Below are 21,517 nucleotides of genomic sequence, written 5' to 3'. Positions count from 1 at the left end.
CCCCTCCTCCTCCTCCTCCCCTCCTCCCCTCCTCCTCCTCCTCCTCCTTCTCGTGGCTCTTTCCTGCCAGCCACTAGCAATGTCTCTTCTACTTCCTTCTGTCACTTCCTTCACCTATGGCCTCCTTCGCCTAGATCCTCCCTGCTCCTTGTCTATCCTCCTTTTCTTTGAAAAAGAAAAACAAATTTAAAAAAAATTTTTTTAAGTAATCTCTACACCCAACATGGGGTTCGAACTCATACCCATTTGATCAGGTGTCACATGCTCTACTGACTGAGCCAGCCAGGCACCCCATCCTCCTTTCTTTTGGATCTGCGTCTGTCTTTCCTACCTAGGCCTTGAGCAGAGCCTGGGATATGCCCCAACTCGGCCTCACCGAGGGGCTGGAAAGTCCAGAGCCAAGACCCCTGATTGCTGCGAGAGACCCAGTCCTTCTCCATCCCTCACCCCAACTCTTGCTTAAGGCTTCCTGAGGCTTGGCACTGGAAAGGAGAACTTTGGCACAATCACCCCTGGACTCCAGAGGCAGAGGGGCCCCCAGGGCAGAAAGGGGGCCATTCTATTCCCAGTGGCTAGTGCAAGTAGGGGCTGGGAGCTGAAGGGAAAGGCAGGATGATGGCTAGGAGACAGGTCCCCTGGGGCCTGGGAGCCCAGGCCAGCCTCTGAGTCGCTGTCCAGCCCAGGTCCTTCCTGAGTCCGAATTCCCACACATCCCGGGCCAGCCGGAGCATAGCATTCCTCAAGCTCTCTGCTCACTCACGTCTCTCAGTCCTGGGACTGGGGTGGGCCCTGCCAGAGAGTGTCAAGGGGAGCCCTCTGATTCAGGGGCTGGGGGCAGGCTCCGGGGCCGTTCTGAGACCTAGAGGGGAAACAGAAGGAAGGACCCTTTCCTCACCAGACCAGTGCCTCCCAAAGGCCTTCCCCAGACCCATCACCTGCTGCAGGGAGCCCTTGGAGGAGGCCAGGTATGAGATGGGGGTAGGGCTATATGGGAAGAACTTGGGGAACTCCCATTTATTATCCTTTGAGCCCAAATAAAAGTCCCTTTGTTCATTTACTCTACTCTTCAACCAACCAACGTGCCTTACATTAGGCAGAAGACAAACTTGACCTCACTCCCAAGGAGCCCACAGTTGGGGGAGGAGGGGTAGTATCCAGAGGAAAGTCACAGCACAGAAGGACTGACAAGGAGGGGTGGAGGGAGCAGGGTGCAAGCCCTAGGGAGGCCCTAAGATAACAGTGCAGAGCCTTGAGAACATTCAAAGCGGGGGGACAGCAGGGGCAAGAGCCCGAGGGTGTGGAAGAATATGGCAAGTCCCCAGGGATCTGAATGGCTTGGTGTGGCTAAAGCGGGGGTGACGGTGGAGAAGCGGCTGGAGGGTGTACGGGGGCCTTCCCAGCTCCTCTTATGTCCCGTCCCCAGCTGGGGCGGACTGCTACCTCCTCGGATCCCTCCACCTCAGGCTGGGCCTCTAAAGAGCTCCCCTTCTGTGGCGCTCCCCCCACGTGCCAGACACCCTGTTGAAGTCATCATCACCGCGGACAATCCTCACTTACATAATGATCTCAAATAATAACCTCCTTTGGTAGGTGAAATAAGCTCAGGGAGTCTGGCCATCTCGCCCAGGGCCACACGCCTGGGACAGTCAGCCAAAATTTCCGCCTGGGCCAACCTGCCTCTAGGCCTCTGTTGGGGCCCACTGTGGGGTCGGTCTGCTTCCTTTAGGACCCAGGGCAGGGATGGGCTCAGCTTGTTCTCTGGCTTCAGGGCCCAGCGCAGGGCGTGGCACAGCGCAGAGCTACCGGTCCCTTAACAGAGGAGGGAAAGGCCCCCACCGGCTCACCTGTATCAAGGAGTCTGCGGGGCTCAGAGATCCCTGCGGGCAGGACACGGACTCACTGGACAGGGATGTCCAAGGCTTCCTCTTCACTGCACCAGGAACAGGATGAGGAAAGAGACAAAAGTCCAAGGTCAAAGTTGATGAGTCCAAAGGGGGTGTAAACTTTGGGGAGGGATAGTGAGGAAGTGGAAGCGGAGGGGCTGTCCTTACTAGGGTCCGCGTCTCCAGTGAGCCCGTCGCTGCCCACGGAGGCAGGCCGCCTCGAGGCCTCCGAGAAGCTGTGGGGACGCTGCGGGCCGGAGCCGCGGGTACCTCGGCCCTTCCCTCCTGGAGCCTGCTGGGTGGTGGTGGGGGAACAGTAAAGAAGGGCTGGGACTGCAGTGGGCCCCAGGGAAGCAGAGCGCTGCGATCTGGGCAGGAGCGTCGGAAAGGTCGGTGATTGGCTGAGCCTCGCCAGGGGGGCTTGTGACTGGCTCCGGGGAACTCACCGGGGGCGGATCCCTGGCGCTGGGCTTCCCGTCGGTGGGGCCCACGTGTACCAGGTGGTTGAAGTTGGAGGGTGGTGAGATGAGCTTGGAGCGCACAAAGGGGTCTTTCAGCATCTCCCTGCGGGTGGAGGGGAAGTAGGGACTACAGAGAAGCGGACGCCTTCCCCTCCTCTCCCGACAGGGACATGCCCGGGGAATGCCCCGCCCTCAATCTCCAGAGGCCCCGCCCTCAATCTCCAGAGGCCCCGCCCATCCAGCGCACCGCGCACGCGCACCTGCGCCGCTGCTGCCGCTGCTCCTCCGACACGCGGAAGAAGAAGTGGCGCTTGCTCTTGGTGCGGAACAGCTGGCGCCGGCTGTTGTCCGTGAGGTCGGGGATGTCGAACTCGTCCTTCTCTGTGGGAGCAGCAGCAGAGCCGGACGGTGCTCATGCGTCCCTAAGGCCCCGGTCAGCTGGAGCTCAGGGTCACATATGCACACGTGAACGCACACACACTCCTTACTCGTGCACACGCGCTTCCTACCTGCCAGCCGGTTCCTGAGGTAGGTCAGGCGGACCTTCTCCGTGCCAAAGAGGAACAGGGAGCCCTCTGGGTTTAGGGGTCGCACCTGAGGCGGCAGGCACAAAAGTCAGCCGTGCTACTGGACTGCACCCCAGTCCAGGGCCGGGGGCAGGAGTGGAGGGCTCTGGGGCAGGCCATCACCTTCTTTAGTGGCACCGTCTGGACCCATTCTGCTTTCCTTACATCAAACACATCGATGGAATTCTCGCTGAACACTGTCAGGTAGGGGGCTGCGTAACCTGTAGGGCAGGAAGACACCGTGCTGTGCGGCCCCTGGCAAGTCTGGCACTGCGCCGCGGGCTTGTTCCTACTCGGTGTCCCAGAAACCCCCTGTGCCCGGCCACGACGGTAACTTCCACGCCCACTGGACCTTCTTCTGAAGATGCCAGGTTGCCCCACCCAACCTCCACAGCAAATCAGAGCTCACAATCCCGGAACACTCACATGCCAGGCATAGTTCGAGCCCCTTGGCATATTTTTTCCCCTTTTATTTCCCAAACAACTCTGGGCGGGTGGTACCATCATCCCCAACTTACAGATGTTGGAATGTAACCCCAGCGCTAAGTAATGGCCAAGGTCACCCAGTGATGAGTGAGAGCTGGGAATGAGCCCAGGGCAGTCTGATTCCGACTCCTACAGCCTACGTCTGTGCTCCGCCCAATGCCAGAAGAGCCACGGGTTATGAAGGGAGCCCTGTCTGCCAGCCCGCACACCACCACACCAGTTACCTGAGAGGGTACCAGACTCCCTCACTGCTCTGTTCCTTCATTCATTCACTCATTCATTCATTCCTCCATTCACAGCCCCTACGGTGTGCTTCCCTGGGCTGGGTGCAGGATTCGACGAAGAAGCCAGGCCCGGCCCATTCTGCAGGTCCCCCCCCAGAGTACCAGACCAGTCATTACTGGAAGGTGCTGAGAGCAGCAGGGCAGAAGTCTGAACACAGAGGTGGGGGAGCAAAGAGGAACAAAGGACCAGTGATAGGGGAAGGCGGCGTGGTGAGCTTGAAAGCAAAATGCGGATGAGAGAAATCATGGTGGTCATTTACGGGGAGCCTTCCAACCCCAGGCCCCAAGGCGGCATTGGGGCTGGACCTGGTTAAGAGTGTGCCAAGTACAAAAAGAACACCATAGGCTGGGGGAGGAGCATGAGCAAGGACATGGGAGAGAGAGATCTGGCTCAGTCCACCGAGGGCAGAGCAGGGTGTGGTCAGGCACGAGGACCCTGTCTTCCTCTGACACATGTGATACACCCTAGGCGCCTGGCCCCACCCAAGCTGGCCCCCCACGGGCCTTACCCCAGCCTGTGGGCATTGCCGGCCACAGCAGCTCATGGATGCGAGACTTGTGGCCGGCGTTGTCCACGTAGACCCCAGCCGTGGTGAAGAGCAGCAGGAACTCACTAAGGCTGAGCTCCACGGCGCCCAGCGCCTCGCCCAGGCCTCCACGGGATGGTGGTAACTCCTCAGGCACCAGACTGGCCCCTAGCGCCACAGGTGCAGCCTCGTTGAGCAGCGGGTAGAGGGCGAAGGCCCCGGCAGCTCCCACGCACAGCCGGTCGCCCAGCAGCCCCAGGCTCTGCACGGGCGCGGGCGCCTGCAGCTCCCGGATTCGGTGGTGCCAGGGCCCCGGGCCTGGGCCCAGCTGGTAGCAGAGCACCTGGCGCTTGATGGCCACACAGAGCACGGGCGTGCGGGCCTGCAGGATGCATCCGGCTGCCAGCACCTGGCAGCCCCGAGACTCGGGGATCTTGGCACCCACCGCCTCGGCGCTCTCCAGCTTCGCCAGGGCGAAGAGGCGCACGCTGGGGCCCCGGCCGCACAGCACAAGCAGAAGGCCCGCAGCGGGGCTCACGGCCAGCCGCTGCACCCGCCGGCACTCACCCACCTGGAAGATGTCTTCGGGGTTGGCAAGGAAGAGTGTCACCAGCAGGTGGGGGAACAACGGCCTGCGCCGGTCCTCCCCCTTGCCCCGGGGGCGGACCCCCACCCAGGCCCACCGAGCCCCGTACCATTGCTGTGCAAGTGAATCACAAACAGCCCCTCCTCGGTGCCCAGAGCGAGCCGTTCCTGGTCTAGTAGAGGGAGGGAGAGAATCAGGGGTCAGGGAGGCCATCAGGGAGCTGGAGACCAGGCAGTCCACCTGTCCCTGCTGAGCCTCAGTTTCTCAGCAATCCCACTGTCCCTGCATGCCTGGACGCTTCTCTCTCAAAGTCTGGGCTGGCTCTAATGGGGGAAGGCCCACAGGTAAGAGGCCCCCGCCCCAAGTTGTGGGGTTTGGGGTATGTCATGTCACCTCTCAGGGCCTTGGTTCCCCCTCATGTCAAGTGGGGACGGTAACCGGTCCTCTCTCACAGAGCTGCTCTGTGGCTGAAACAACGCAGGGCGAGGGTTCAGCTCACGGCTGTCCCTGCTCAATAAATGTCCTTGTCCCCCCAGCTCCTGGCTGACACAGAGGGCCTGGAGGGAACACACGGTCTCTGAGTGCACGGGGAGGCCCCCAGTTCTCCAGGGCAGGCCCTGGCTTAGGGCCCCGGCCACTGCTCCCTTACTTCTTCCCCAGCTGTCATCTCAGAGGTGTCCCCACAGGAGAGAGAGTGAGGCCCGGCCGCCTCCAGGCTCCCTGTGGTCACCCGGCTGCTGGTAAGAGCCGGGACCGGAACCCTCAATCGTCTCCTGCTCAAGCCTTTGTTCTTTTCACTCACTTAAGACCCTTTTAGAAAAAGGAGAAACTGAGGCCCAGAGAAACAAGCCAAGCCCCCGCCTCCCTGCCCCCGGCCCCTAGCTAAGGCGCCCACATAGCCACGCCCAGGAGAGGGTCATGTGTGTGATGCAGAGAGTCCATAGCCCGTGGCTGCAGGGGCTGGGCAGTGGCTCCTACCCTGAGCCTGCCCAGGGCCATGCCCCCCGTGGCGGTGGCTCACCGATGATGGCGGCACAGAGCGCGTGGGGCAGCAGTGGCAGCCCGTTGTCATAGGCTTCCTTGAGCGTGTACACAGGCCGAGGCCTTGGCCGCGCATCCAGGAGCAGCCGCTGCAGCTCGCCCAGCACCTGCAGCCAGCGCTCCCGCTCAGCCTCGCTCTCTGCCAGCAGCAGCACGGTGCATGTGGCAGGGGGCACCGCCAGCTGCGAGGCCGTCACCTGCAGGCAGGGACTCAGGCTGGAGGGCCGGGGGCCAAGAGCCAGCCACCCCCTCCCTCTCTGCACTGGCTGATGCTTCTTAGTGCCGGTGTGAGCTGCCAGGCACAGTGCTAGGAGCTGCCTTAGGGCAGGTGGTCAGACAGGCCCTGGACCAGCGCTGTGGTAGGACGGGGCATCCCCAGCCCAGGCCAAGAGTGAAAGATGACCTCCCGAGGAAAGAGACGTTTCTGGTAGTGCCCAAGGGATGAGGGGAGTGACCAGGAATGACCCAGGCTGGGGAGAAGCTGGGGGCTGGCTGGCCTGGGGAAACAGGATGTGTAGGGCCCTCGGTTACGGGGCACTCTGGGAACTGAAGAAAGAGGCTGCAGAGAGAGGCTGGGGAGGCCTGCAGGGTCAGAAATGTGAGGCTTCAAGGCCACAGTCAGGAGCCCGGGAAGCCACGGAAGGATCCTAAACCAGCAGGCTGCAGGCAGCTTCACATACAGAAAGTGCATGGCGCTGTGGGATGGAGGCTACCGTAGCTGTCCCCGTGGAGTCACAGGGATGGGATGTGGGCTCACGAAGAGGGTAGCCGTGGAGAAGGAGACAGAGAATAGAGGCTGGAGCAGGGCCATGCGGAGGCGGACTCACCCTAAAGATTCGTGGCAGGTCCTTCGACTGGGCGTGGATCACATCGGAGGCCAGGACGGGGGTGGCTGAGAACTGAGGGTCCCTGGGAGGCCCATGGGGCTAGTCAGAGGTCACACTGCCCCTGGCTGCCTCCCCCCTACCCCACCCGCATCCCTTGTCCCCTGCCACTGACTGGCACCCACCTCAGGTCCAGCGCCTGTAGGAGGGCCCCGCTGGCTGGGCTGAGCCTTGGGTCAGGGGCGTCAAACAGCAGCAGGCGGGAGTCACTGAGGGCGGCAAACACCCGCTGCCAGCCCCGGCGGACGCCTGAGGGCCGTGGCACCTGCGGGAAAGGCGGGCATGGGAGGGCCCGCCAGGCTCTTGGCCCGCCCACACCAGCCTCCCCCTCCCCAGCCCCAGCTCACCGACAGGAAGCCCTCGTAGGCCGTGCCTGTGCCCGTTTCAGGGTGCACTCCCAGGGCCGTGCGGAGGTGGTCAGGGGGCACGGGGCAGGGTGGGGCCTGGGGGGCACAGGCTGAGTGACAGAAGTAACCGCAGACTGTGGAGAAAGCAGGAGCGGCAGATGGTGTGAGGCTGGGCGGGGGCAGCCTGGGACCAGGACTCGGGTTCCCGCTGATCTGAGGCTGTGGTGGTGCCTGGACTGTCACCAATTCCCCATCAAGTGAGGGGAAAAAAAAAACCCACACACAAATTGAGCAGTGGGAGATGAGGCCTGGACCGAGAGGCAAGCCTGCATGTGTCAGGCCCCGGGTCATTCGTTCTCTCCTCCAGGGGACCGGGGCTGGCACATGGGAGGCAGGCGTGCTGCTGGGGTGGGGGGGGGGGTCTCACCGTCACAGCCCAGGCCCTGGCGGCCCAGGCCCAGCATCAGCGAGGTGCAGCGGAGACACTTGGTGGGGGATGGGAAGCTCCGGGGCCGCAGCGAGTGTGAGCCGGGCTGGGGACAGGGGGGATGTGCTCGTTACCCATGCCTGACCACGGCCTCCCAGGGCCCTGAGTCCCACCCCCAAAGCCCCCCTGAGGTGTGGGGTGGAACCAGGGAACAAGGCAGTGGCAGTGTGAAGCCAGTCCCAATGGGTCTGTCACTGCACTCAGGCTAAATGCCACTGTCCCCAGGGCGGCCTGCCAGCCAGGACTAATGCATGTGGGGGGACCCAAGCAGGTCCTGGGAGACCTGGCAGAATAGCTCAGTGCTCCCGCCTCCACCCAACCCCTAGGTGCGGACCTTTGCAGGAGGACCTTCTGCAGGGGCGGTAGTAGTGGTGGGCGTTCTGGGGAACACAGCCTGCAAGGGAGGGGGGCAAGCAGATGGGTGAGGGGGCCCAGGCAGAGCGTGAGGCCCAGCCCCCCAAATGCGGGACTCCTGCTCGTCCTCACCCCCAGACGCAGGCTGCGGCGGCCCTCCGGCCTCAGCTCGGGCTCCATACCGGGCCTCAGGGCCTCTCCTGAGATGCCAGGGTCCTTGGGGGAATCCTTCTGGGGAGGAGTGAGGTAGGGCAGAGAGGAGTGGGAATCAAAGCCCCTGGCTTCTGACCGTGACTCCTCACAACCAGCCCTGGCAAACAGCCTTACCTCTGAGCTCCGGAGGGACAGGAAGGGAATCAGGTAGCTTGAGGGCTTAGTGTCTGCAAACAGAGAACACAGGTCACTGGGGTGGGGTCCCTGGCCCAGCCTCAACACTTGTTCCTGGAGAGCTGGGGGCCGGCAGGAGCCTCAGTTTCCACCTCAGTAAAATGGAGAAATGATGGCAGGCCGTGGTGGGTATGCACACAGCGGGTGCTGAGTGACAGATGGGTAAGTGGCAGAGTCTAGAACAAACTCCCATTTTCGCAGTCCTGCCAGGTTGTTGTGGGACCCCTTGGGGACCTGCTCCAGGCCAGGCATGCAGACGGCCACTTACCCCCTGGCCCACGGGCCTGCAGCTCCTCCCGCAGCAAGGCCAGCTCCTGCTGCAGGCCCTGGTTCTGCTTCTCAGCCTCCTGTAGACGGCTGGGGGGAGAAGCCGTCGAGGGCTCAGCATGGGCCCCGTGTGGGTCCCGAGCCCCCCACTGCAGGGCCTGCCCGGGCCTCACCTCTCGGCCTGCAGCCGGGCCTCCTGCATCTGCGTCAGCTGCTCCTGCAGGCTCTGCTTGGCCCGGATCTCGGCCTCCAGTGCTGACTGCAGCTCCAGCCTGGCCGACGCCTCCATCTTCTGTAGCCGCCGTGCCTTCCACTGGTGGTCCTGGCGGTGGGGGGGGGGGGGGAAGGGGTGCCCGTGTAAGATGCCTCCCCCCCAGGCCTGGCCGCTTCAGAGGCCCCTCCTGTCAGAGTACACTGCTGGCCACACCACCTGGCCAGGCTCCAGGCCCTAGATTGGCCCCTGACCTGCTGTGAGCTCAGGTGAGCCGCTAATCTTCCATGAACTCAGTGTCCCCACCTTCCAGGTGAGGCTGCCGAGACCCCCACCCCCCAGGGTTTTCCAGGGCTCACCAGCGGCCGGGTGGGGAGTGTCTGGGTGCCCACGTTCCGCAAGGACTCCAGCTCCTCGGCCATCTTGGTGGCCAGGGCCTGCAGGTAGCCCCTTGAGACTTTCTCATCGTTCACCCTGGTTGGGACAGGGACTCCGGGTCACGGCCTGGGCCCTCAGCCCTGCCCGGGCCCAGCCCCTCCCCGCCAGCCCCTTGGCACCCACCAGCTGAGGATGTCGGCAATCTGGGCCTCCCAGTTGCTCTCCGTCTCCCTCCGTTCGCCCTCCAGCTGCTGCTTGCTCTGCTGCTCCCGCTCCAGCTCTTCCACCAGCTGGGGGGCCGGGGAGCAAGATGGCTCAGTCCCCAGTGGGCCCTAGCACCCCGGAGCCCCACCTGGGTCCACCCTTGTTGGCCCGCCATCACTTGCCTGCTGCCTGTGGACGTGGCAGGACCCGGGACACAGCTTGCTCTGTGCCCCGGCCGCCTGGACCACCTGCCCAGCCAGCTCCCCACATCTGTCCCACCGCCCATCAGGCTGCCCGTCCTCCATCTGCCGTGCTCACCCGCTCCTGCTCCAGGCTCAGCCTCCGGTTCTCTTCCTGAAGCCGGCACAGAGCCTCCTCCTTCCCGTTCAGCCTGGGGAAGAGCGGGTGACTTGACGGCCCCCGGCCTGGGTCCCCGGCCCGTGCCCGGCCCCGGCTGCCCGGCTCACCCATGGCCGCGGGCCTGCTCCAGCTGCACACGCAGGGCTGCCACCTCCTTCCTCAGCTGCGCTTCCTGCGGCCCACAGCCATCGGGCAGCCTCGTGCCATTGGTCTCAGAGGCGGCGTGGATGGTCTTGAGGGACACAGAGAAGGGTCAGGGCCAGGGGCCTGAGAAGCTATGGCCCACTCTGCCCCTGGGAACAAAGGCCTGGCCCTGAGAGCCCTGATGAGGTCAGGCCAAGGGAGGCACCACTTAGAAGAGAGTAAGACCTCACTACCTTGACCCGGAAAGATTCCTTCTCGAGACTTTGCTCCTGCTGTCTCTGGAGCTGTGTCACCTCCCGGCGTAGGGTGGCCACCTGGGCCTGCAGCTGTGATGAGGCGCAGAGGCAGCCATTGCTAACCGTGTCCATCCCAACCCTCTGCCCGCCTCGCTACAGAGTTTCAGGGCCCCCTCTCCTCCCGCCAGTCACAGCAAGGACGCAGGCAGGGGACCTCCGGCTGGTGCCACCCTACTGTCATCCCCTCCTCAGGCCTCAGCCAGCCACAGTGGGGGTGCAGAGGCATGTGGTGTTGTTAGCACTGAGCTCCCTGCCCCGCCCCCCAGCCTGGGGTTCACAGGGGCAGGGCTCTGCTGTTGTCCCCACACACCCGCGTCCCTCACCTTCCTGTTGGTGTCCTGGGCCTCCTCCAGCTGGGAGCTCAGGGCCTGGGTCTGGCTGGCTGTGGCTGCCTCTCGCTCCTGGGCCTCCTGCAGCCTCTGGAGCAGCTCTTCCTGCCGCTCCTGGGCTTGGCCTAGCTCCCGTGCCTGTGCCTGCAGCCCTGCCCGAGCCTCGGCCAGCTCCTGGGGGGTTGGAGCGGGGGGCGGGGAGGGCACGGTGTGGAGTCAGGCCGTGGGCCTCCTTACCGGGGAGCCCTGGGCCGCCCGGCCACCCCACCGGGCCCTCACCCGGAGGAGCCGGTCTGTCTCCTGCTGTAAGTCCAAGTCCCGGCCTGGGCTACTGCCATCCGTCTGGGATAAGGGGGCGTTGCTGTCCCTCGGGGTCTCTGCCAGGAATTGTCACTGAGGCCCGCGTATAACCGATGGCCTCAGCCAGGCACTGCATGTGCAGAGCTCTCACCACAGCCCAGGAAGGGGGTCTCCTTGGCTCACTCTCTGTGTGCGGGCTCAGAGAGTGTAAGGTACTTCCCTAAGGTCACACCTCATCCACAGAGCAGGGCCAGGACTGGAGCCCAGGTTGGATGCTGGGAAAGTAGCTCAGCCTCCAGGGTGAGGGGAGGGGGGGGTAGGTAGAGACGGGGCAGCCTGGGGGGCCGGGTACCTGCCAGCCTGTGCCGTAGAGTCTGCACTTCCTTCTGTAGCCGCTCCAGCTCCTGATGGTCTGAGGAGGCCTCCAGGGCATCTACGGGGGCCGGGTGGGGGGGGGTACCCATGGGTGAGCAGCTAGTCCTGGGTGGGACCCATCCCACCCTGGCCCAGCTGGCTCCCCTGTACCTTGGAGCTTCTGGCTCAGCTCCGTCTTCTCCTGCTCCAGACAACAGAGCTTCTGCTCTAGGGCAGCCAACTGCTCAGAGCTGCTCTCAGGGCCCAGACTGGGGAGCACAGGGCAACACGAGTGAGGGAACCCCCCCACCCCGCAAAGGCTCCTCCGTCCTCCTGCAGCCGGTCATTCATTCATTCAAACAACACCCACTGTGCCCCAGCTCTATACACAGCCCTGGGCTCTGGAAGGAGCCAGACCAGACCCTGCCCCCAGGATGCCCGTGGGCAGCTCCCCAGACCTAGGTTCAAGCCCTGGCCCTTATGAACTGTGTGAACCTAACCTAACATATCTGAGCCTCAGTTTCCTCGAAGGAGAATGAGGGGATAACAGGTCCTCTTCCAAGGACTATAAAGAGGACTTAGCAATTTGGGCCAGCTGCTCCCTGGCACACGGTGGGCGCTCAGAATGCAGGTCAGACATTTGCTTCCAACCTCAGAACACCTCCTCACCCAAGACCTCACTGTGGTCTCAGGCCAGCCCCTCACATGGAACTAGATCATCCCAGCCACTTTACAGAGGAATAGAGTGTGGCTCGGGGACAGAGCGGGCCCTTTTGACTCTAGGCCTCTGGTTCCAAGTGCAGGACACTCTCAGCCTGCTGTAGAGGGTATGTTCTAAGGGCCACATGCTGGGACAGGTCCCATAGGGGGCATAGGCCTGGCTTCACCAGAATTTCAGGACATGGGGGTTGTCTGAGGACTCAGAGCCCGTTTCCTGAGCACCTGTCACATCCAGGCAACAGGCAGGCCATTCAGCCCCTTTCCCAGGGTCCAGTGGGCTACCTGACCAGGTCTCCAGGCCAGAGAGCCGCCAGCCTCCTACTAGGTATGTGAGGACTAGACTCACCTGCCCGAAGTGTAGGTGAAGCCCACAAAGGGCAGGTGGTGGCCTGAGAAGGCCCCATGGGAGGGTGGCGGCAGGGTCCCCTGGAGAAGGAGGGGAAGGAGGGTCAGACTCAACAGGCATAGCTCCTGACTGAAGCTCAAGATCCAGGAGACTCTCCAGGACTGGGAGAGCTGACCTCTTCCCGCTCAGATGGAACGTAGGTGGGTGATGTGGCCACCCTCAACAGACTACAACCCCCATGAGCCTTTGCGGTCACAGCCTCCCAGGTGCTGCTGGGAGTCTCCTTACAAGACTTCTGGTTAATAGGATGATACTTGAGGTTAAAGGACCTTCACCTGTCACAACCCACCTCGGCACAGGTGAACCAGCCCAGGTGAACCATAACTCCCAGGAGCCTCTGGGGTGTGAAGGTCTCATCTTCGGCCCGGAAACTGCTCTGGAGAACCTCTGGGGAGTACCCATAGCCAGCAAGGCTCAGGCAGCTTTCCTACTGCAGCGGGGCCCAAACTCACCGGATGGTTGAGAGTGTCATCATCCACGTCGAAGTTGGAGGTGTCCACAGGCCCACGGAGCTCCGGGATGTAGGGGGCAGTGCTGGTCGCCAGCCGCTCCCACTCCACACCTTCAAAGAAGGGGTGGTTTCGGAAGTCGTCCAGCCCCCCGCGGCCCAGGCGCTCCTCCTGGCGGCACAGCAGCTGGCGAATCAGGTCTTGGGCACTGGGTGGCACGTCAGGTGCATCCGAGGGAAACTGCAGGTGGTCCTGTAGGCCGGGGGTGGGGTAGAGAGAGTGGAGGGGCGCCAGGTGGGTGTGCAGGATCCCACCGCCACCTGCGGGCATACCAACCACGCGGACTCAGGACTCCTCTGCCCTCCCTCCCGGAGCCTGGCGGCCAGACCTCATGGTTCATGATCTTGCCGTAGGTTTCCACCAGCGATTCAGCATAGAAGGGTGTCTCCCCGAAGAGCAGCTCGTAGGCACAGACTCCCAGGGACCACCAGTCACACTGTGGGCCATAGTGGCCCTTGCCCTCCTCCATGGCTTGCAGGATCTCGGGGGAGATGTAGTCTGGTGTCCCTACTGCCACTGACGAGTCCACCTAGGAGAGGAGGCATTGCCGCCATGAGAACAGCCTTGGGCTTGGCTAGACCTGATGGTCTCGGCCTGACACCCCTCCTCCCCAGCTGGCCTGGTGGCCCCTCTTGGGGCCTGGACCCAGGCCTTCTTCCTCCCTTCCCCCTGGGAGCTGTCCAGGCTGGGTGTCCCCTGCCCCGGCTCTGGGGTCTCACCATGCCGCTGTTGTTGAGACGGAGGCAGGAGCCGAAGTCAGCCAAGCGGATGTGCCCGTTCATATCCAGCAGGACGTTGTCCGGCTTGACATCCCTGAGGGAGTGCAAGGAGAGAGAGGGGCTGGACCTCCGTGTGTGGATGTGTGTTCTGGCACATTCTGGGGTATAAGTGCGTGGGCACATGCACACGCCGGCACGTATATGCTCACACGTGTTCTCGCGAGTACACAAGAACAGCATGTGTGCATGCATGTGGGAGGGGGAAGGCCGGTGTCCAGGCCTCCTGGCTACCAAGAAGGAAGACGGTGGTTAGTTTGGGAAAAGGGACCCATGGAGGCAGAAGAGTGTGCGGTGTGGGACACAGGAGTCAGGCTTCCCTGCTGCAAATGACGACTCAGTCCCCCACTGACCAAGTCACCTCAAGCCAGGTGCTCACCTGTGCTAATCCTGACTTTCTCATTTGTAAAGTGGGGACAAGAGCAGCCCCCATCACGTGAGGTTTCAGGTGCGAGGATTCAAAGGCATCGGGCATATGAAGCACCCGGCATAGGGCTTAGTGAGTGCTCAGCGACCGGCGTCTGTCGCCGTCCCCAGAGCTTTCCCCAGGGGCTGGGCAGGCGGCAGGGGCTTTGGGGGCCCACCTGTGCACGTAGCCCAGCTGGTGCAGAGAGTGGATGGCCAGCACCATCTCGGCCAGGTAGAACTGGGCCAGCTCGGGTGGAAGGCGGTCCTCAAAGCGGCTCAACAGAGTGAGGAGGTCCCCACCGGCGTAATAGTCCATCACCAGGTACTGGATGGGATGGGGAAGAGCAGGGGTTGGGGGCAAGAATCAGGGGGGACGGTGGGGGGCACCTGCCCCAGGGCCCTGCCTTCCGCCCACCTCTCCAGGGTCCTGAGGGGCTCTGAAGAGGCAAGGGCATCTCCCAGTAAGCAGCTTTAGGGAAGCTGGCCCCCAGCTGAAGCCCGGGCAGGGGCCCCAGAGGACCAGAAACCCAGAGGTCCCAGTAGGAGGGGTCTCCCTCTCCTTGGGCCCAGCACCTCTGGCCCCCAAGGGCCTTCTCTGTCCCCGGGCCCCAGCCCCCAACCTTGCCGAGTACCCTCACCAGGTACTCCTCGTCTTGGAAGGCGTAGTGCAGAGTGGTCACCCAGCGGCTGTCCCCTTTCACCAGTACGTCCCGCTCCTCCCGGAAACAGGCAGTCTGCAGCAGGTTTGGGGAGCAGGGGTGGGGTGGGATCAGAGCCCAGGAAGCCCTCCTCGCCAGCTCAGGGGGTGGAGGAAGACTAAGTAAGTCTAGGAGCTTGGATAGAGGTTGCCTGGGTGAGCCAGGGCCCGTGCTCTATGGCTCTGGGCTTCAGTGTTACAGTAAGGCAAATGGGAGCTACAGCACCTTCTAAGAAAGGTTTTTTGTGGAAAAGCGACAGGGGAGGCTGGCGATTGTTGTGATGGACCCTCAGCCGTCCCAGCAGCCATGCCTGCCCCTTCCCCCAGCATGCCCTGCATGCCCCAAAGGCAGCACCTTCCCCTGCCCCCCCCCGCCTATTTGTAGGGTGCCAAAGTCCCATCGGACCCCAGACTGACCTCGGCCCTCTTCAGCATCTCCCACTTGTGCAGCATTTTCATGGCAAAAATCTGCCCGCTGTCCCTCTGCCTCACCACGGCAACCTGAGGCCGCAGGGAGCACCGGGGTCAGCTCTGCCTGGGTGCGAACCCCCCTCCCACCTTACCCCATACCTTCTGCTCACCTCCCCGAAGGCCCCTCGGCCGATCACCTTCAAGATCTCAAAGTCATCTCTCTGCAGCCTCAGCTCTTTCACCTTCGTTACGAAGGGGCCAGCTGAAGGGACACAGAGTGGGGCTCAGGGAAGTACAGGGGGGCAGCTCCCTCTCTTCCCTGGGGAAAGCAGGAGCCTCAACCCCCACCAGGGCAGGGGTGGCCTCTGGCCAAGGGGCTGAGGGGGGCTGCAGCCCCCTCAGTCATGAGTAGGAAGTGTGGCAGGCGCAGGTCCGGGCTCTCCTGACCACCTGACCTCCTCAAATCAACGGTTCCCTGAACGCCTGTCCCCAGACTCTAGGCGGCCTCATCCCAGGGGCTGATGGAACTTGTAGTCCCTCCCTGCCAGGCTGACCCTGGCTGACCAGGTCACCCCGGGGAGGAAGGGGATACCATTCCCACCCTGAGCTCCCAGTTCTTGGCGCCTCTCAGGCCCAGGCCTGGGCCTGTCTTGGGAAACTGGACGGGCAACATTCCTTGTCCCCAGAGAGGCTTCTCTGCCATCGGGCAGCCATGAGCCCTGGTCTTGGGACCCTGTAGGCACAGAGGTACCTGGCTGGGAGTGAGGCCGGGGGACAGCCCCAGAGGACAGGTCAGATACGGCTCTGCAGGGCTCAGGGAGGAGGACACGCTCTGTGCTCCCTGTGTGGGGCGTTTTCCATCTGGAGGCGTAAGTGGGTCTGCCCAGGTTCTCACAAGACTCACAAACAGCCAAAAAGCCTTTCCCTGGCGCCTGACGCTGGCACCCAAGGGGTCAACACTCCAGATCTCCTCCAGGCCGGACCAGCCCAACAACCCTAGGCCTCTGGACGTGGCCTTGACCTGGCCAAGAAGCTCTTCCCCTCAAAGTTCCTGATACGCCCTGTAGGGGCATCTCCAGTCACTCCCAGGCCTTTTCCAGGCCCGGAGAAGCCACGGGCCTGGGGGGCAGGGAGCTGGAGCCTGGAAACTTAGGGAGACAAGAGTGACTGGTAAGTGTTGGGGGTAGCTGCAGTCTGGCTCCCCACCTCAGTTTCCCCTTGCCAGCAGGTAAACTCCCTGCCAGCTGGGCAGGTCTGGAGGAGGGACAGAGAGCTGCTCCACAGGTCTATCAGGCAGAACCCCCGCAGCAGGCGTGGTGTGGAAACCTCATTACCAAAATTAATTGTCTCTTTCCCAGGTCTGTGTGTGCAGCTGGGCAGAGCAGCCACAGGGCCCCAGGGGGAACTGAGGCCAGGGTGTCTCTCTATCGGCCAGACAGGAGCCCAAACCCGGGGCCTGTGGTCAGGAGGCTCTAAGCTCCTGGGACAGGCTGCCCTGTCCCCTCGCCTTGCCGCAGGGAATGGGGGCTCTGGGCAGGCACAGGGACAAGTTGGAGCAGGAGCAGAATGAGTCACCACCCTGCCGGCTACCTGGGGAGATGTCAATAGACAGGCCCCCATGCTGGGGTCCCAGGCAGGGAGGAGCACGTGTGTGCAAACACACACACACACACACACACACACACACACACGTGTGCGTAGGCGTCACAGCAGGTGATGACAACATGGTCAGATACACATGAATCAGGTGCAGAAGTCCCAGGGACAGCGGCAGGCACCAGAGGCAGGGGCTTCCTGGCTGCCCTCACCCTGGAGGGGAGGGCAGGGCTGGGGGCCAGCCCGCGGGCATGTCTTATAGGCCCCCGACTACGCCAGGCCAGGCCTTGTATCTGCCCAGAGCTAAGGGGTGCTGGGAATACAGGTCACCCACCGGGCAAACACCTGCTTCGCCTGGCTCTCCAGGCCAGGCCCCTAAGCCCTGCCCCCACGGGCTGGCCGGGCATAACCAGGGAGTCCCGGGGCTGGTGCGGGTGCCCACTTTGGGTTGAGGGTTACTCCAGGTCGGCCACTTCCGGTGACTCAGATGAGTCAACCCGGAAGGGATGCAGACCCACCCCGGGCCAGGCCCCCGTCCCTGGCTTTGAGGAATAGACCTCAGGAAGCCTGGCCAGCGGCTCGCACAGACAAAGGGGCTGAGGTTGGTTGCTGTGCCCAGTTTGGTGTGGTCTTGCGTGCAGAGAGACAGAAGTGTGTGTTTGTAGGAATGTGTGCTAGGCGTGCAATGCCTAAGGATCTGTGAGTGGAGGTGGGTAAGAGTATACTATAAGAGCCAGGGTGGTGCGGGTGGTCTTCAGGGTGAAGTGGGGGGCTCCCTGGATCTCTCCTTGAGCTGTATGTATCCTCTTGTGTCTGTGTAGTACGTGGGAGACACACACAAGGGTCTGCGTGTGTGACTGTTCTCAAGGGTCATGAGGAATGACATGAGAGCGAAGAGTCCCTGACATGACTCTGTAGTACACATCTGGGGTCCCTACTTGGGGCCAAGTTTGTGTGTGTCCGTGTAAGTTGTGTGTTGTGTACACACGCCAGGTTCCGTGAGTGGGAAGTAGTGTGTGTGAATCTGAGTGAGGGGGACGTGTGCAGCCATCTGGGAAGGCGCAAGGGGGCCGGTGGCATGTGTCAGGGCAAGGGCCAGCTCTGCGCGGTGAACCCGTGGGGGTGCCGCTCCCCTGCGAGGGGCGCGGGGCGGAGAAGGTCCCCGGCGCGGTGTACCTTGGACCACCCCACCTCCGTCCAGCCCGGGGCCACTCACCCCAGCTCAGGAACTGCGCCACGTTGCGCTCCCGCCGGAGGGGGGCGCTGCTGAGCTCGTGGTGCAGCCCCAGCAGCAGATCCAGGAGGCCGTCGAGCCCGGGGCCACCGCCGGCCTCGCCCCGCGCCAGTTGCTCCAGCTCGCGCAGCCGCCGCTCCATAGCTGCGGCCGGAGCCCCGCACCCGGGCTAGAGCCAGGCCGCCCGCATGCCCGCCCGTCGGTCCTTCCGTCAGTCCGTCCGCGGGTCCCTAGAGCGTCCTCCCCCCACCCCTCCCGCCCTCCCCGCTGTCACCTTCCTCCGCGGCCTCCAGGCGCCCACACCTGGGCGTCGCGCCCCGCCCTCTGCCCCGCCCCTCCGACGGACGGGCAGGTGAACGCCGGCCAATGGGAGACGCGACTGCAATTGAAGGTGGGAGGGCGGAGGCGCGCGGGGGCGGGCCAAACCCTCGGCCAGGAAGTGGGGGGGCGGGTCTCGAAGAGTAAACTCCCCTGGCTGGGCCGGGCCGGGGTGGAGTGTCTCCCACTGGGGCCGGGAAGGCTACCTAGGTCCCCGCGCGGCCCCAGACCCAGCCCTTCTGGGGCCTTCGCCGGCCCCTAACTTCGGTGGGGGATGGCCGGGACAGTGCCACTTCCCTCAACCCCCTGGGAGAGGGGGCTGGAGACGCCCGCGACCCCGGAGCCGGATGGGAGTTGTAGTCCCCTCTCTCCCTGGGATGCGGGCCTTGCTTGGCACACACCCATCTCCCCTCCCCCTGCAAGAGGTAGGGGGAACCTTGCTAGTTTCTGATTTCATTTTTTTTGTGTTGTTACAGCCGACTGGGAGGCAAGTAGGAGAGGCAGGGATGGTTACACCCATTTGGCAGATGGACACACTGAGGCTTGGGAAGGACGAAGGTGAACGGAGAGGCAGAGTGGACCTTGGAGTGGGGCTGGGCTGGCAACTCCACGACAGGCTTTTTAAGCATTGGCGAGAGCGAGGCCTGCGGCCAGCCACGGAGAGGTGGAAGCTGGGCCGGAGGAGGTGGGAGAGGGGAGGGCCTGATTCTATCCAGTGGCATTTCTGATTTCTGCGCAGCTGTCTCCAGCTGGGCTGGACCAGACGCCATGGGACTGTGAGCCTGTCCAAGAGGAGGGATCAAAGGGTGGGGCATTTTAGTGGCTTTTGGACAACAACTTCTTCCATTAAAAGATCTCTTTGGGGATTTGCCTCCCCGCCTCAGACTGGGACCTCCTGGAGTCCAGACGGTCAGGTTGCCAGCGTTGAGGGAGGAGACACTCCGGGAATGTCCCTGGAGCTGAACTGAGCCTCCCCGGCAGTACACAGGGGAACTTTCTGACTCGTCTCTGTTTAGTCTCCACAGAGACCTGCCCCGTGGCTTCCCGGTGCCCCGCGACTTCCTGGTGCCTCGCGTCTGTGACATGGAGTCAGGCTGTCTCACCCAAGTCAGTCGGTGAGAGAAGGGAGGCAGGCTCCAAACCCAAATCTGGGGATCTCATCACCGCCTCTGTCCCCTGGGAGGGAGCCGTGGCAGGAGTTCCGGTGTTCTCTCACCTGGAGCACTCTGGGCCCTCCTCATGGGGCAGGGCAGGGGTGGGGCCTGCTCCACCACGGACCACAGGGGGGCGCCAGAGACCAGAGCAGGGTCAGTTGCTCAGGACAGGACCAAGTGCCCATATCCTAGAGAACCAGGGGGTAGGGAAAGTGTCCTAGGTGGGAAGATGGGCCGCTTCTCGCTGCTGCTCTTGGACATCCTGAGTCCCTGCCCCAAGCCCACCACAGCCCCCAGGGGCCAGCAGGCACCGGCCACCAGGTGAGGCCTCCGGGTCCTGGATCACTCCCTGTGTGACCTCTGGCCAAGTCCCCACACCTCTGGGAATGCTGAATTCCCAGACAAGGCTACCCTCATGCCCTTCAGACTCCATCCCCCCAGAGGGGCCTGGCTGGCTTAGCCCACCTTATGGTGACCTGAGTGCCCGGGATTCCTGCCTTTAACTGGGGGCTCCCTATGAAAACCGTCACAATGGGGGCACCTGACTGGCTCAGTCGGTAAAGCATGTGACTGTTGATCTTGGAGTTGTAAGTTCAAGTCCGACATTGGGTGTAGGGATTACTTTTAAAAAATAAAAATCTTGGGGGCGCCTAGGTGGCTCAGTCCGGGAAGCGAACGACTCTTGATTTCAGCATCCAGCTCTGCTTGGGATTCTCTCTGTTCCTCTCTCTCTGCCCCTCCCCTGCTCTGTTCCTTTCTCTCTGCCCCTCCCCTGCTCTCTCGCTGCCCCTCCCCTGCTCGTGTTCTCACTCTCTAAAAAATAAAGAAAGAAACATTTAAAAAAAAAAAGAAACAAGGACCTTAAAAAATAAAAATCTTAAAAAGACTCCATCCCCACATAGCACAGCAGAGGGGAAACTGAGTCCCACAGAGCAAAAAGTGAGTCCTGCCGAGGTCAGAGCTGGACTGACACTCGGCACTCCCAGCCCATCTGGTACTTGATTTGCTTTTGTCACTTCCTTGTTCCCAGCCTCAGTTTCCTTGTCTGTAAAAGGGGGGTGGGGTGCCCTGCCCGCTCGCCCGCAGCTCCAAGGTCAGAAAGCCCCTCGAGACTCAGTCTGTGCCTAACCTGCTCCAGCCTCCACAAGCATCCCGTCTTCCAGCCCTGACAGCACCGAGTCCCTGCTTTGCCCCGGTGGCTTGTGAGCTTGTGAGCCAGACCCGCAGGACCACAGAGACCCCGTCCCAGGGAGCCCTGTGTGGGGCCAGGATCCCGACCCAGCTTGGTGGGTGCTCAGTGGAAGAGTCTGAAGAGAGACCCCCACGTCCCCCTCTTCCCCATGGCCTTCTTGGTCACTGCTTGCGGGTGCCCCGGGGCAGGGGCACCTGTTCCCCTCATACTCTTCTTCCCCCCACGGAGTCCCTTTGATATTGAAGCGATCTCTCCCCCAGCCTTGTGGGGTGCAGATCACCACGATAACACCTTACATCCCTATGGTGCTCCTGAGCATTTCTAAGTGACTGCAGATCTGTTATCTTCATAAGGAGGGGGTTATTATTACCCTCCCTTAATAGATTAATACCTGAGGCTGGGGAGGGGGGCAGGGGTGGTGCCAGACTTCTTCCTTATCCAGGTCCCAGCCCTCCACCAGTGCCTGACTGGGTGGAGCAGCACCCGGATGCCCTGCCCGGTGACGGGTGCAAGGAAAGCCAAACTGCAGTGAACTTGACATAGACTTCTGTGAAAGGCCTTGGATGGAGAGACCCAGGCCTAGCAGGAAAAGAAAGAGGTCAGCCCGGGGAAGGGGGCCCCAGGGAAGTGGGAGGGAACTCAGGTTCTTCGACCCCCAGAGCATCGCTCTCTGGGTCTGGGAGGGGACCAGAAGCAAGACAGGCTCCAGGGTCCCTTGCAATCACAGCCCCATCTTGGGTGTCCCAAGCCTGGTCCGTGGCTCCCCTTTCCCCAAGGTCGAGGGAGATTCAGAGGATGAGCCTCGCCCAGCCCTGCTCAGGGAGCCGCAGATGGTCCTGAAGGTCTAACTAGAGTGGCAGGCTGCCCTTGCCCTTGGCCACAGCAGAGGCAGTGACCCACTCCTTCCCCAGACAGAGAGCCAAGGAAAAAGGAGAGGCTGGCTGTGGGTCACACGGCCAT

General features: G+C 62.6%; 1 protein-coding gene and 1 long non-coding RNA gene across 11 annotated transcripts in view; one reads left to right on the top strand and one right to left on the bottom strand.

Moving 5' to 3' along the window:
- CDC42BPG (CDC42 binding protein kinase gamma) overlaps window positions 1-18,101 on the bottom strand; it is a 25,173-nt gene extending 7,072 nt beyond the window's left edge. Inside the window, exons 1-37 of one of the 8 annotated variants that reach the window (XM_029956744.1) lie at window positions 17,876-18,101; window positions 15,234-15,325; window positions 15,070-15,153; window positions 14,594-14,689; window positions 14,132-14,280; window positions 13,491-13,584; window positions 13,100-13,300; window positions 12,715-12,963; window positions 12,203-12,282; window positions 11,308-11,405; window positions 11,135-11,215; window positions 10,762-10,859; window positions 10,477-10,656; window positions 10,091-10,183; window positions 9,821-9,945; window positions 9,672-9,744; window positions 9,333-9,439; window positions 9,131-9,245; window positions 8,734-8,882; window positions 8,562-8,650; window positions 8,234-8,286; window positions 8,039-8,137; window positions 7,887-7,946; window positions 7,493-7,598; window positions 7,066-7,199; window positions 6,844-6,983; window positions 6,662-6,743; window positions 5,815-6,031; window positions 4,903-4,965; window positions 4,190-4,789; window positions 3,034-3,131; window positions 2,854-2,938; window positions 2,605-2,725; window positions 2,330-2,447; window positions 2,052-2,178; window positions 1,845-1,930; window positions 34-859 (exon numbers count right to left, since the gene is read on the bottom strand). In XM_029956744.1, the coding sequence (XP_029812604.1) occupies window positions 803-859; window positions 1,845-1,930; window positions 2,052-2,178; window positions 2,330-2,447; window positions 2,605-2,725; window positions 2,854-2,938; window positions 3,034-3,131; window positions 4,190-4,789; window positions 4,903-4,965; window positions 5,815-6,031; window positions 6,662-6,743; window positions 6,844-6,983; window positions 7,066-7,199; window positions 7,493-7,598; window positions 7,887-7,946; window positions 8,039-8,137; window positions 8,234-8,286; window positions 8,562-8,650; window positions 8,734-8,882; window positions 9,131-9,245; window positions 9,333-9,439; window positions 9,672-9,744; window positions 9,821-9,945; window positions 10,091-10,183; window positions 10,477-10,656; window positions 10,762-10,859; window positions 11,135-11,215; window positions 11,308-11,405; window positions 12,203-12,282; window positions 12,715-12,963; window positions 13,100-13,300; window positions 13,491-13,584; window positions 14,132-14,280; window positions 14,594-14,689; window positions 15,070-15,153; window positions 15,234-15,325; window positions 17,876-18,035 (4,659 nt within the window). In that variant the 5' untranslated portion in view covers window positions 18,036-18,101 and the 3' untranslated portion in view covers window positions 34-802. Of the gene's footprint in view, window positions 1-33; window positions 860-1,843; window positions 1,931-2,051; window positions 2,179-2,329; window positions 2,448-2,604; window positions 2,726-2,853; window positions 2,939-3,033; window positions 3,132-4,189; window positions 4,790-4,902; window positions 4,966-5,814; window positions 6,032-6,661; window positions 6,744-6,843; window positions 6,984-7,065; window positions 7,200-7,492; window positions 7,599-7,886; window positions 7,947-8,038; window positions 8,138-8,233; window positions 8,287-8,561; window positions 8,651-8,733; window positions 8,883-9,130; window positions 9,246-9,332; window positions 9,440-9,671; window positions 9,745-9,820; window positions 9,946-10,090; window positions 10,184-10,476; window positions 10,657-10,761; window positions 10,860-11,134; window positions 11,216-11,307; window positions 11,406-12,202; window positions 12,283-12,714; window positions 12,964-13,099; window positions 13,301-13,490; window positions 13,585-14,131; window positions 14,281-14,593; window positions 14,690-15,069; window positions 15,154-15,233; window positions 15,326-17,875 lie in introns of those variants that run through there. The other 7 variants (XM_029956747.1, XM_029956745.1, XM_029956750.1 and 4 more) reach the window with 7 other exon arrangements.
- The window catches only part of LOC115306386, a 10,129-nt gene continuing 4,655 nt past the window's right edge, over window positions 16,044-21,517 (top strand). Inside the window, exons 1-3 of one of the 3 annotated variants that reach the window (XR_003915317.1) lie at window positions 16,044-16,233; window positions 18,688-18,769; window positions 19,228-19,326. This is a non-coding gene — a long non-coding RNA (uncharacterized LOC115306386). Of the gene's footprint in view, window positions 16,234-17,105; window positions 17,261-18,387; window positions 18,479-18,687; window positions 18,770-19,227; window positions 19,327-21,517 lie in introns of those variants that run through there. The other 2 variants (XR_003915316.1, XR_003915318.1) reach the window with 2 other exon arrangements.

The sequence above is a fragment of the Suricata suricatta genome, chromosome 11, assembly GCF_006229205.1.
Source record: "Suricata suricatta isolate VVHF042 chromosome 11, meerkat_22Aug2017_6uvM2_HiC, whole genome shotgun sequence".
NCBI classification, from domain to species: domain Eukaryota; kingdom Metazoa; phylum Chordata; class Mammalia; order Carnivora; family Herpestidae; genus Suricata; species Suricata suricatta.
This window is presented reverse-complemented; position numbering and strand designations above follow the sequence as displayed.